The following is a 14770-nucleotide window of genomic DNA, read 5'->3' as shown; positions in this document are numbered from 1 at the left end:
AACAGAACATCTGCTTTAAAGGGAAGAAAGGGGTAGACCGAGTAACTATGGACCTGTCAGCCTAACATCTTCTAGAGCCTATAATACAAGTCAAACTTAATAATTGCCTAGAAAGGTTTTGATTAATTAGCAACAGCCAGTACAAATTTATTAAAGGCAAGTCATGCCTGACAAATTTAATTGAGAAAATAACAGAGTTTATTGATAAAGGAAACAGATTGAATGTTGTGTATATGGAATTTCAATAGGAACTTGATAAGATATCACAAGGGAGGCTTACTGATGCAGTTAAAGCACAATAGTTAAGGAAGTGTGACATCATGAAATCGGAAGGGGGTTAAATGACTTATCAGAATATGTTAATTGACAATTTTCAGACTGAAGAAATGTAAACTGTAGTACCTCTGTGGGTCAATGGGGCATGTCTCTCTTCTCTGATTTAAGAATATAGATAGGTTAGTCGATTTGCGAGAAAGGTATCCTGTGAAAATTAATGCAGGGAAATGTGAGACAATATATTTTAAAGGGTAAACCTGTAGAGGACATATAGACTAAATAATAAAAAGTTGAAAGGAGTAGAAGAGCAGAGAAACATGTCCCAATGTTTTAAGTGTTGCTCTGACTAAGAGACATTCTTTAAAATTACTGCTGATGCTGAGCACTTTCCCAATGATAACAGATAAAATTAAGGACAAAAAGCTAAAACATCAGATAAAGCTATTTGCGGCCTCAAAGTCAACAAAAATGTATAATACCTAATTTGGAATTTGTATGATACCTATTTTAGAATTACTGGTCTCACGGCAGTGTTTCATGATTGTGCTAATGAGGCTAAGTTAGTCCATAAACTACACAGACACAAAAAAAAGAGAATAATTATAAAATTGTATACTTTGCACCATCATACAATTTTAATGACTTAGATTCCACCATGTATACACCTAATAGGTTGGATAATACTTTAAGTAGCACCATGGCAGTGCAACTAAATAAAGATACTGTTGCATTAATCATTTCACACAAAATTCATTCTGGAGCTAGTGCAATCAGACATCAGCTATCTCATGCTTGGAACTTTCATGCCATAATAGCCTGATTCATCTCCATTGCAAGCTTTGCAATGGTATAAAGATAGGATATCATCTGATAACAAATGAAGAGGAGACTCAGTAGAGCACATACCTCCAGCACGCTGTTTAACTTCTTTATCCTTTCAAGGGATGTGGGCGCCACTGACAAGGCCAGCATTTTTGCCCAGTCCTTGAACTGAGTGGCTTACTAGGCCATTTCAGAGGGCAGTTAAGAGTCAATCACATTGCTGTGGGACTGGAGTCACATGTAAGCCAGACCAGGTAAGAATGGCAGATTTCTTTCCCTGAAGGACATTAGTGAACCAGGTGGGTTTTTACGACAATTAACAATGCTTTGATGGTCACCATTACTGAGGCTAGCTTTTCAATTCCAGATTTATTAATTGAATTCAGTTTGAACCCTTGTCCCCAGCACTTTAGCCTGGGCCTCTGGATTTCTAGTCCAGTGACATTACTACTATGCTCCCCTATAATGCCTCCCCTAACTCAATGTTATTACAATAATGCTGCTCTTCCTTGAGACTTTTCCCTACCTGATTATATTTACAGAGCAAAGCTGAAAGAAGAAATTATTTTATTAAGAACTTCCATCTCACTGAGCACGTCTTGGGCCAATCCACATCGAACAACCTGTTCTGTAAACTCCGCTCACATTTTGACAGCTGTGACAAACTGCTTAACAGCAGCTGAGACAATCCATAACATTCTAAAACAATCAACAACATTCTAAATAAAATAGCCCATAATATTCTTTTAAAAAAGTAAATTTACTTCATCTCCCAACATTAATGGATCTTTTAAAATATTTCCAAGATCCAGATCTGCACCTTCACCAAAAGCTAATCAGTTCCTCCTCAGACCATACCCTATGTACCACGTTTTGTTGAAATCCATCTATTAGTTCTCAAAATATATTATTTACAGTCAAATAGACTAACAAACAAGTGTTAAAATATTACCTTTGCGAGACTGTAGTATTTACCACAGGGAAACTTAAGAAGAGAGAAAAAAGGTGGAAATAATAACCAACTTCTTGGTCCACAAATTTTACACCTTCCACGGATCTAAAATTTGAAATGCCAGTGAAGTAAAAGCTCTTGTATGTTTTCAATTTTATAACTGCATTCTTGCGTAGTCAATTAGCCACTTGATTAGACTTACAAAAAGATGTGCTATGTTCTCAAAGTTTGCCTCCATGTGCCACTAAAAGTAAGAGATATTAAATTATGCACAAACATTTCCCAGACTCAAAGAATTCAAAGTAAATTGTGTTAAATAACTCATCAAGCTGTTGCAATTCAATAGCCATTAGGGTATCTGCTTAATGTCAAGTTTTGCCACATTCGAAAATAAATTAAGTGGCATAATTGGCTGGAATCTCCTGCATATTTGCATCTAGGAACTAACGGCATAAATTCAATACATAGCCTAAAGGATTTCTGAATTTTGGAACACGCACAAGTATAATACTCACAAATCTCCTTGATCTTTTGCAATCAGTTATCGATCCGTCCAACCGAACAAATCTCTGTACAATATAGTTGTCCATCCCAAAGTTTCAGAGCCTTCACGTGAGTTTCCTGCATTTACAATTGCTCAGAGATTCTCTTCAAATTATGACCAGATTTACAGCACAAAAGGGAACAAATAATTCTTCTGGTGTTGTAATGCAATGTTTGAGCTTAAAAAGAAAATTATCTTCACTGAGACGTGCATTCTAATTTCTTTTTCTTCAAATTAATTTTATGGCATCAGTATAAGTCAAGTATAAGTCACCTTGAAATATTTCCCCTATTGCACATTCTTAGACATGCTATGCCCAATGTTCATGAATGGTGCTTAAATTAGTCAAATGTTTAATTTTTGTATTTTAAAGAGAGAAATATATTGTGCATCAAGTACAGAAAATGCTGGAAAAACTCAGCAGGTCTAACAGCACCTGTGGAGAGAAAAACAAAGTTAACGTTTTGAATCCATATGACTCTGAAGAGCCTTCATGAGAGTCATACGGACTTGAAACGTTAACTCTGTTTCTCTCTGCACAGATACTGTTAGACCTGCTGAGTTTTTCCAGCATTTTCTGTTTTTGTTTCAGATTTCCAGCATCCGCAGTATTTTGTTTTTAATATATTGTGCATGTCTAGTACTTTCCTTAGTCCTCAATTATTTGCATTGATTTTTGCTCATTTTTCATTCAGTCATATCTGAATGAAACTTGAGCATAAGTTGACATTGGCAGGTGAGGCAATTTGCACATTTTTGAATCTAACTTCTGTGTTGTGACCACAGATGAAATTTCAGGCCAATGTTTGAAACACACAGCAACAGGCCAGACTTGATGTCATTCACGCAGGCTGCCCACAGTATTGATATAAAATGAGTTACATGACCTTTGCTTAATCATAAGTATTTAAGTAACACCACCAAATATATTTTATCTCCTACCATACTTCTCCCATTCCCATTTGTGCAAAAAAATGCTTCCGCATTAGTTTATTTGGTCATTTTTGGAACCTGGTCTTTGTTTCTCTCTGAGGCCATTAGGCATCAAAACTGATTTTTAATCAAGTTTGCGATTTTGTGGTGCAAGTACTGGATGTCAATGGACATATCTTTGCAAGTGAGTGACGATAAGAGACAACTCCAACACTGCTAAATTGAAATGACACATCAACAAACTAATATGTTATCATTTGGGAAAAATGTAGCCATTTAGAAATCTTTTCAGTAGATTTCATTACCATGTTTAGAACCTGCTTCAGAAGCTTTAAAGATTCAAAATAATCCATTAATTGATGTGGAATTATCAATTAAGAATCAACCAATGAATGCGTGTTCCATTATCAAAAAAGGAATTTAGAAAAAGGCACAGCTACCTAACTTCTTCAGCTCTTAAAAAACTCATTACCATTATAATCAACAATGATGCTCTCAGTTAGTCAGGGGCAAGTCTAATAGATGCAATAATAGATTTCTAAATGGCCAGGCACATTGATAGAGCTAACTGTGCTGTAAACAAGTTATGACAGAAACAAAGGACTGATGCACAAAGGATGGAAAAATAGTTTAAAAAAATAACTAATAAAAACTGATAAATCCATCCAAGAATACTTGAACATTAAACTTTTTGTTCAAATTTTCTTCTTATTTTGTAATTCTGCTCCAAAAATCAAGGAATTGGAGACACAAGATTGTTGTAACTGAGCACAATTTTTGCCATTTCACTAATGGAGATTATGGAGGCACTGTTGCACATAGATATGGTGAGATACTGTTTGGGCAAGTATAGATTAAAGGACATATTGATATATGTGCATGAATTAAAAAAGTTTTCAGTTATAACTATTTTTAACATGATTTCAGTTTGATCTTTTCTCATGTTAAAGAGAATGTGCTGATGTAGGGAACTGGGAGAGACATGAAAGAGTTATTAAATCCAGTGCGTGAAAAATGAATTAATATCAGCAGAGACATGGCCATTAACCTAAGGTGCTTTGCAACCATATCAGCTGGTTTCCATGTGTCCCCATTCACTGGTTTAAGAGGTTCCAACTTTTCTTCCCCCGAAAACTGGCAACTTCTGAAATCCAGCACAGTCTCAGTCCCGAGGTTGTCAATTTTGAGTCACTCTACTTGTAGCAGTCAGTCATGGAACCATTTTTCAAATTAAGACTGAACTCTTTTGGAATTGTGAACTGAAGTTTTTGGTGCAGCTGTTGGTTTTTATAATCTTAGTGATGTAACAGGAACACCCATGAAGTTCCCATGTTTGACAACATTGATATGGCGGGTGTCAGGAGTGGGTCAGATGAGAGAAGGAAGTGTTGGTGCTCTAGGGAGTAAAGAGATGGTTCAAGAGAATCTCTCATCAATAACCTGCCACCTTACAATTCTGATAGTTTGCAGTAAGGCAATGCCTCTTTGACCATAATACTGTTAAGCATGCAGCAAATGATTATGAATCTTAACGCTCACTCTTGGCTGTACCTAATGACCTCTACAAGCTGCCCAATTTCCAGACATCAGTAGCTTCAATTAGAACTCTTCTCGGATCATGGTTCACCATATCGGCACCTCTGCCCAGATACCTGAGAGAAGTCATTCACCAATTGGTGAGGGGGTAGCCATAAGACCATAAAACATAGGAACAGAAGTAGGCCATTAGGCCCATCGCATCTGCTCTGCCGTTCAATAAGATTATGGCTAATCTGATAATCCTCAACTACACTTACTTGCCTTTTCACCATAACCCTCGATTCCCTTACTGATTAAAAATCTATCTCGGCCTTGAATATACTTAACGACCCAGCCTCTACAGCCCTCTGTGGTAAAGAATTCCACAGATTCACTACCCTCAGAAGAGATTCTTCCTCATCTCTATCTTAAATGGGAGACCTCTTACTATGAGATTATGCCCTCTGGTCCTGGGCTCTCCCACAAGGGAGAACAACCTCTCAGCATCTACCCTGTCAAGCCCCCTAAGAATCATGTATGTTTCAATAAGTTCACCACTCATTCTTCTAAACAGCAATGAGTACAGGCCCAACCTATTCAACCTCTCCTCATAAGAAAATCCCTCCATACCCGAGATTAGACTAATGAACCTTCTCTAGGCTGCCTCCAATGTCAGTATATCTTTCTTTAGATAAGGGGGCCAAAACTGTCACAGTATTCTAGGTGTGGTCTAACTAGTGCCTTGTATAGTTTTAGCAAGAATTCCCTATTTTTATACTCCATTCCCTTTGAAATAAAGGCCAATATTCCATTTGCCTTCCCTATTACCTGTTGAACTTGTATGTTAGCTTTTTGGGATTCATGCACGAGGACTCCCAAAATCCTTCTGTGCTGTAGCTTTCTCCATTTAAATAATATAGTCATTTCCTCTATTCTTCTTGCCAAAATGCATAACCTCACATTTTCCCACATTATATTCTATCTGCCAAATTTTGCCCACTCATTTAACCTGTTTATATACCTCTGCAGACTCTGTCATCCTCAGCACTTGCCTTCCCACCAATTTTTGTGTCATCTGCAAACTTGGCAATGGTAAGTCACTTGCCTCATCCAAGTGATTAATATATATTGCAAATAATTGTGGCCCCAGCACTGTTCCCTGTGGCACTCCACTAGTTACAGGTTGCCATCCTGAAAATGTCCCCAAACCCTTGTCTTCAAGCAGCCAACCTGCCACCTGACAGTCTAGACAGAAAAAAAATGCTGTTGAAGATTGGCGCAGTATGAACAGACATGACTACTCTCACAAAGCCAGATTCAGGTCTGCAAGTGTCAATGGTAGTGGTCACAAACAAATTGAAAGATTGGAAGCCTTTTCAGCTAAGAAACAGTGCTTGCTCATAATGTGGAGAACTCAGGGATGCATGCATGCAGTCTATTGTGCACTGCACCTGCAGGACTCCATTAATGCAGGCAAACCCCAGTGCTATTTTCTTCCCGATTGTTAGGCTCAAGGGTAAACCTAAGCAACATTCCCATATTCAGCAAATGATAATGTACAAGCCCCACAAAACACTTCCTGTCCTCCACAAACTCACTCTGCCAAAGTAGCTCACGAACAAAAAAATAGCAAAACAGCCACAATGTTGGCCCAAAAGCAACTTGGATGCCTAAAATGACCTCCAGATACTTACCGAAATAACAGGTAGGGCCACTTTAAATACTACTTGTGAAAGCTGCTTGATAACTGTTCTTGCTTTGATTTGATGAGCAGATTATGAAGTGGCATTCCAGAAGCTCATAAGTAGAATTTTCACAAATGGGTCCTGATTCTGGCACAGGACCCTTGTTAACATTTTAAATGATGCCCGTGTTGGTTTCAGGTGTACAAACCTCTACCACATGGTGATGTTAACATGCCTCCAGCTCTAATGTTGCAGCATCTAGAAGGCGCTATCTCTCCTTTAGCTGAACGTAGAAATAAAATGTAATTTTGGCAAAATAAGCCACATTTTTAATTTTAATATCCCTTTAAAAATCAAATATTTTTGCAGGTGTTCTGATGAGTTTACTTGATCTAACAAACATTACCATGAAATAATGCAAATTTAATACTATAAATTTAAACATTATTTTTATGTAATTGTCATGGTGCTGAAACTTTTGATGACTAAAATCAAATTACCTCACAATAAGGTATCATCTTCCACACATCTCAAGTATGTAAATGACAAAGATAAATGCTGAATAAAGAGCTGCCACACCTTTGGGCAGGGTTACTAAACTTGTTTCCAGAGTATCACTGTCTTAGTTAACTATGCTCAATGCGAGAGATTAGAATGACAACACAACAGTTAAATCCTTTTTGTTGTACTGTATTGATAAGGCTAGTCATTGCCCACCCAAACAGAACTCAACATTTACTCACGCATTACAATAAGGTTTCTTTTCGTATCCTTTATACGTTTTCATATTTAGGGTCATTCTGCAGATCTCGCAGTGGAAACATGCTTTGTGCCAATACTGCAAAAAAAAAGAAAATCTATCAATTTTTCCTCAACTGGTTCATCCAATGCTAGTCAATATGATAACAAAATAATTCAAGGGAAAACGCATATGAAATTCGATTGGGTTTATAAATAGCCCGAAACCAATCTCAAAACATGCACAAATCACAGGTGTTACCAAAAAACAAAATAATTTGCTCTATTCTACACACCTCTCAACAATAAATTCTGCGTCAAAGTATGGATCATTAATCTCCTAAACGTAAACGCAGAATTTTTGATGCATGAATAAAACGAACATGGTGTAAATTAAATATGAAGAACGGAGCATAAACCAACTGCATTAAATACATAATTTTCAAAGGATATCTTAACCAATTCTCATCAGGTACACTAACATTCACTGACAGGTTGCCTGGTATCATCAGTCCACTCAAACGCTTCGCATCGTTCAGCAATGCGTCACATATTGAATAAGTAAATTAGATTTATTCCCAGCATTTGAAGGCTTCAATACCTGAAATCGACACTTTTTGCGTAGTTCAGAGGCTGAAAACTCCATTTTAATGCACCAGTCAGTATGATCTCAACGCCAACCGCCCCTCCAGCCCTTCAACCTTTTCTCTCTCTCTCTCCCCCCCCGCCCCGACAACCCGAACCTCACATACATTTCCCATTTTGTTTCTCCATTTAACACTTTTATAGGACACAAGTGATGAGCCGCAGTGTAGCCAACGATGCGCTTGTGGCGGGCGGGGGGCGGGGGGGAGAGAGAGAGAGAGAAAAATACCTAAATTCAATTACCTTGTCTAAGCAGTTCACTTTTTCCGTGGGATAAACAATTTTCCCACAACGAGCACACTGAGGGTTCATGTTCTCTTTCTGAGACTGGAAACAGAGCTGTGAAAAGCACGAACTCCCCAGCTCGGAGCTAAGCCCGGAGCTCAGCCTCTCTGACACTTGCTTCGGTCCCTCTCACCCTCCTCCGCCTTTGCAACTCCGCCCCCCGCCCCGGGCGCGAGCGTGGGTGTCGGACCGCGCGCGCACCCGCGCGTGTGCGTGCCCGCCCGCCGGCGAGCCGCCCGGGTGCGCGCCCACGTCAAAATCCACCATGAAAAATCCGGCTGGAGAATGCGGCTGAGCACGCGCACGTGCGGACACGACGTCAATCATCCTCTGTGGACAGCGTTCTGTTCGAGCGTGTTAAACCTTTCCATGCAAAAGTCTGGTTGCCCCGTGTGCTTTATTGTATCCCTGTCGGAAATGATTCCCAGCTCTTCGTTTGCACTCTTCGTGGCCCCGCCAACTTGTGTTGCTACTTTTAGCGATTTATGGATCTGTATTGCCAGATCCCCTTTGCTCCAGCTACCCCGCTTACTTTCTTAGCTTCCAAGAAATAAGTGGTCGCCTTGCTATTCCTACCTAAATGTCAACCTCACAGTTCACTGCATTGAAATTTATTTGCCATTCTGTGCCTGCGTTTGCATTTTCCTGTATTTTGGTGCTGTCCTCCGCATTATTTGCTCCAATTTGTTTCATTTTCAAATTTCAATATCATCTTTAATTTCTGAGTGCAAATCATTTATCTACAGAGTAAACGAAAGTGTCCCCGGCGCGGAGGCCTGCAGGACACCAATTCCACGTTTTTTGCCAGTATGCTACCGTTTGTTTTCTGTTTTGTAGCCTTGATCTTTGTCTTATGTGATTTTATCAAAGTTGCATTTTTCAATATATTTTACTGCAGCATTGGATGGTTTCTCTCTTTCAATTAAAATATCATTTGAGGGGGTGAATCCAAACAATTGAAGCCGTTTGAAAGCTGCATTCTGTAATATAATGGAATATGTTACACTGCATCCCATAAAGGGTCAACTGTAATAGTCTGTGACATCATAGGAAGAAGTGGCTACTCTGAGAGTGTCAAGGGGAAAGCAGCATGGAAAGAAGTTAGTGTGAGGGAGTGTTCTCATAACTGTAAATATGTTACAAAAAAATTAGTACTTGCAGTTGGCAGACTTCAGGAGTTATTGAAACAACTCCAACCCAACAACACAACAATATATGGTTGTGTAAAAAGATGTTGTTAGAACAATCTATCTTTACTGGATTGCTTTGAGAAAGTTGCAGGCTTAAATAAGGCTGAAGCATAGCCATAGTAGTACAAGAGATTTGCGTATTAGACTGGTCTGCGTTTTCCATCTCTTTGTATGTAAAAAAGTACTGTATCTAAACCAGTAGAGGATGCGTCCACTGCTATTATTGTAGGTAACTCTAGATCCGAACGTGCTTCTTCCCAACACCATTCATTGTCTTGGCATAACAACTGTCAGAGTAGCTCGTTGAGTTCTGTCAAGTTTTTCAGAAATTTTGCCACTTGATTCACCATTCCCAAGAACCTTGGTAACTCTGTAATGTTCCTTGGAGGGGCTGGTCTTCAGTGGAACAAACTTTATTCCTGATGCACTCTCTATGTGACCAAGAAACCTGATTGATGGCTGTGAAAACTCACACTTACTGTTGATTTTTTAAAATTCATTCATGGGATGTGGACATTGCTGACTAGGCCAGCATTTATTGCCCATCCCTAATTGCCCTTAAAGTGGTGGTGAGCTGCCTTCTTGAACCATGGCAGTCCATGTGGTGTAGATGCACCCAGAGTGTCAGTACTGCTTTTTGTAGTCCTCTCAGCACTGCTCTCATTCTCTTGTCATGCTCAGCTCGAGTGGACCCATATTTCAACATGTAATCCGTGTGGTTAACAACTCTGTGTAAACCGTACAAAAAGTTTGACATTGTTCTTTGAAAGTTCCCTGGTGCTGATGTTATTCCAAAGGGAAAAGTGTTAAAACAGAACCTTCCAAATGGTGTTATGAAAGTTGTGAGAAGCTTGGACTCATCTTCTAGTGATTGTTTGCCTGAATCCACTGTTAGCATCTAATTTAGAGAATATTGAGCTCTTCCCTAATTTTGCTAAATTCGCATCTACGGATACCATTGGATGGACTTCTCTTTTCACAGCTTTATTGAATTCTATGAATCAACACATATTCTTAAGGAACTGTTTGTCTTCAAAACCAGTACCATCCCTGAGCACCAACTCACTGGCTGTTTTATGGGTGAAATGATTCCTTGTCTTACCATTGAGTCAATCTCTTTCTTTACGATGATAGCATAATAATCCCAAAAGCATTGAAACTTGAAATTTTATAATGCCTACATCAAGGTCAGATAAGCATTACCAAGTGCAGAGCCAGAGCACAGTATTTGGTTTGGTAGCCAGGTCTCTCAAAGTCATTGGAAGAAATGATATCCAGATGTATCACATGCGCAATTCACAGACAGGAATCCAAAGAACAAGTTTGAATTCTTTTCAACAGCATCCAGAGGACCAACAGCAGTATGCAAATGCCTTATTCCCTACAAATGAGAGGAGAATGAGGTAAAATAGACTAGTGAAGACACCACAACCCTTATCGGTGTAAGAATAAGCAAGAATCTCATAAATATGGAGGTAGAAGAGAGAACGAGAGAACATGGAGAGAGAAAGAAAAATGGCATTTACCTAAGAGAGCAAAAAGAGTCTACATTTCCTACCAGACTTCAAAACACCAAAATGACTAGGAGACTGAAGCATTGGGTTTCCAGAAACATCAGAGAACACTGAAGGCTGAACAGAGACTTGTGGGGAGATGTAATAAAATGGAGTTTGTTAAACTAAGTCCCATAAAGGGTTAACTGTAATAGTCTATGATGTCATAGAAGGAAGTGTTTTTTTTATTTGTTCGTGAGATGTGGGCTTCACTGGCTAGGCCAGCATTTATCGCCCATCCCTAATTGCCCTTGTTCGGAGGGCATTTTTAAGAGTCAACCACATGGCTGTGGGTCTGGAGTCACAGGTAGGCCAGACCAGGTGAGGATAGCAGATTTCCTTCCCTAAAGGACATTAGTGAACCAGATGGGTTTTTACAAAAATCGACAATAGTCTCACGGTCATCATCAGACTTTTAATTCCAGATATTTATTGAATTCAAATTCAAACCTGGGACCCCAGAGCATTACCCTGGGTTTCTGGATTACCAGTCCAATGACAATGCCACAATGCCATCCCCTGTCATGTGATTGGAGAGAACAAAAAACAAAGAAAAGTACAGCACAGGAAGAGGCCCTTCGGCCCTCCAAGCCTGCGCCGATCATATTGCCCGTCAACTAAAACATTTTGCACTTCCGGGGTCTGAATCCCTCTATTCCCATCCTCTTCTTGTATTTGTCAAGCTGCATCTTAAACACCACTATCATACCTGCTTCCACCACCTCCTCTGGCAGCGAATTCCAGACACTCACTACCCTCTGCGTAAAAAACTTGCCCCGCACATCTCTCCTCTGTATTTTTCTCCTCTCACCTTAAATCTATGTCCCCTAATAATTGATTCTTCTACCCTGGGAAAAAGCTTCTGGCTATCTACTCTGTCCATGCCACTCATAATTTTGTAAACTTCTATCAAGTCGCCCTTCAATCTCCGTCGCTCTAGTGAGAACAATCCGAGTTTCTCCAACCTCTCCTCATAGCTAATAACCCCCTGGTAGCATCCTGGTAAACCTCCTCTGCACCCTCTCCAATGCCTCCATATCCTTCTGGTATTGTGGCGACCAGAATTGCACGCAATATTCCAAGTGTGGCCTAACCAAGGTTCTATACAGCTGCAGCATGACTTCCCAGCTTTTATACTCAATACCCCTAACCAATGAAGGCAGTCTAGGAGAAAGCAGTATGAAAAGAAGCTAGTGTGAGGGAGTGTTCTCATAACTGTAAACATGTTATAATAAAGTTAGAGTGTTTGCAGCCGCAGTGTTCGGAAGTTATTGAAACTGCTGCAACCCAACAACACAATAATATACATGCACCTACTCAAAAGCCCCCCAAAAAACTTAACAGTACAATCCAAAGGGAACTAAGTTTCAATAATGCTAAGGTCTTAAATTAATTTGGAATGGATTTTGGGAATACTAAGTATTCCATATGAAGGATTGAGGCTGGGGAAGTATCATCAGCGCTGCTTTTTTTTTGGGGGGGGGTGGTCAATGGGGAAGGATCATAAGGTCAGATTCCACACTTGCACATTCCTGACAATGGAATAGCACTCAAAGGAAGACCCAACTGGGAAATCACAGGCATGCAGGGCCAGATCTTTCCATCCCTTTAACCTAAGCCACAGATTAACCAGGCACACAAAGCCCACGATTCCTCAGCCACATTTTCTTTCTTCTCATGTGCAAATCAGCCCTTTTGTGTTCTTTAAGGCAGAAGATCGGCAGGTGGGAGGATTCAAACATATATCAGATAGATTTGATTGGTCAAATGGCCTTTCCTTGTTGGGCAGCTGAAGTTTCCAGCATTAAATTAAGCACTGTACATACACCTTTCCAGTTCACAGAGACACTCTATCTGCTTGGTGTTCAACTTCCTGCTGCATCTGCTATCTGCCATTGCTGCTTTGTTCCAGATTTGCACTCTCTACTGCAGACAAAAAAATCCCGCACAGCACATGACTACAAATTCCCAGTTGGAACACAGAGTCCAATAGTGGAAGAAATCAGTTGCATCAGTGTAATGGTTGTGGGTAAAACCTTTCCTACAGTTTAGAGGTCATGTGATTGTACTGACAAATCAGCCCTAAGCACAGGTAATCTTAGAGGCAGAGTTTCCTAGTCATGGACCTGGTTTAAGCATGTAGCTTCTTCAAGAGCTCTTTAAATAAAGTCATCTGTTTCAAGTAAGAAACCTGTCCGGTGCACCAAGTTTATTACAATTGACGACAAGGATAAATAGCTCCGATGCTGCACCTCACCTTATGAACGTGAGTAAGAAAAGTATACTCACCGGTCATTCCACTCTTCGGCAGAATCAACCCTTATGACTCGTCCATGGAAGACTGGAGCCAGTACTTAAAGCGCCTAGGTTTTTATTTTGTGGTGAATGAAATAACAACGGAGGAGAAGCAGAAAGCAATTCTTTTAAGTGTCTGCGAGAGCAAAACATATAACCTCATCCGTAGCCTGACGGCCCCGAACGTGCCCAATTCTAAATTTTTTAACGAGCTGGTAGACCTCACGAAGACACATTTTCAGCTGAAGCCATTGGTAATTATGCAGAGATTTAAGTTCAACTCCAGAGTAAGGGCCCCACGTGAGTTAATCACAACTTATATCATGAAGTTAAAACAGTTGACTGAGCACTGCGACTTCGGAGATACACTTAATGACAAGTTGCCGGATCTATTGGTTTGTGGCGTACACGACGACGCCATTCAACGCTGTTTACTTGCAGACATTAATATTGATTTGAAGCACGCAATGGAAATAGCACAAGCTATGGAGAGTGCTGAGAGGGACTCGTAGGCTTTGCAGAGTGTACAACATGGCGCCGTTCTTCAGTTGGGACGAGAACCTACCACCATGCATGGCGCAAAAACCAGAAAGACAGCCGCAAAGCAGGAGGCAATCTCTGCCGCTCAAAAAACAAAAAGGCGTAGTGGAAGCATCTCAGCATCAATTCAGAAGTCAATCTGTTACAGATGTGGGGGTAACAATGGACCGGAAACCTGCAGATTTAAGAAGGCAGAATACCACTACTGCCACAAAAAAGGGCATGTAATAAAGTAATTCAGGGGGAAATCGAGACAGCCAATAAGACAGCAGACCAAGATGATTGAAGTGCACAATATAACTGAACCAGAAGCTGCTGATACTGATATCTATTCCCTATACAATGTCAAAGTAGTGAAAACTGAACCAATCACCATCACCCTTCAAGTGAATGGGAAGCCTCTAGACATGGACATAGACACAGGAGCACCGATCACAGTGGAGGGAGAACACGCATTTAAATACCTAACTGAAGGTACCGAACCACTGAATCTGGAACAAACCACAGCTGAGTTGAAGACATACACAGGAGAGGCAATACAAGGTAAAAGGCATCGCCACTGTACCTGTGCACTATAGGCAACAGACAGCCCAGCTTCCAATGATCAATGTAACAGGTGAAGGACCTAGTCTTCTGGGCTGCAATTGGTTACAAAAAATTAAGTTCAACTGGTCAGAAATTTTTCAAGTTAGAACAAGAGGAATTCCTGAGCTTTTAAGGAAGTATGACAGCATATTTCATGATGAACTGGGAAAGATAAAAGGCCTACAAGCAAAAATATGTGTAGACTCAGA

General features: G+C 40.1%; 1 protein-coding gene across 2 annotated transcripts in view; it reads right to left on the bottom strand.

Annotated features, from left to right (window-relative positions):
* The window catches only part of nebl (nebulette), a 372808-nt gene extending 364248 nt beyond the window's left edge, over positions 1-8560 (bottom strand). For both annotated transcript variants that reach the window (XM_041183735.1, XM_041183736.1), the window contains exons 1-2: positions 8357-8560; positions 7474-7568 (exon numbers count right to left, since the gene is read on the bottom strand). In XM_041183735.1, coding sequence (XP_041039669.1) covers positions 7474-7568; positions 8357-8425 — 164 coding nt within the window. In that variant the 5' untranslated portion in view covers positions 8426-8560. The remainder of the gene's footprint in view (positions 1-7473; positions 7569-8356) is intronic.
* Positions 8561-14770: the final 6210 nt, after the last annotated feature.

This window comes from Carcharodon carcharias, chromosome 3 (genome assembly GCF_017639515.1).
Source record: "Carcharodon carcharias isolate sCarCar2 chromosome 3, sCarCar2.pri, whole genome shotgun sequence".
Classification (NCBI taxonomy): Eukaryota; Metazoa; Chordata; class Chondrichthyes; order Lamniformes; family Lamnidae; genus Carcharodon; species Carcharodon carcharias.
The sequence above is the reverse complement of the archived record's forward strand: the minus strand, read 5'-3'. Positions and strand labels throughout refer to the sequence as shown.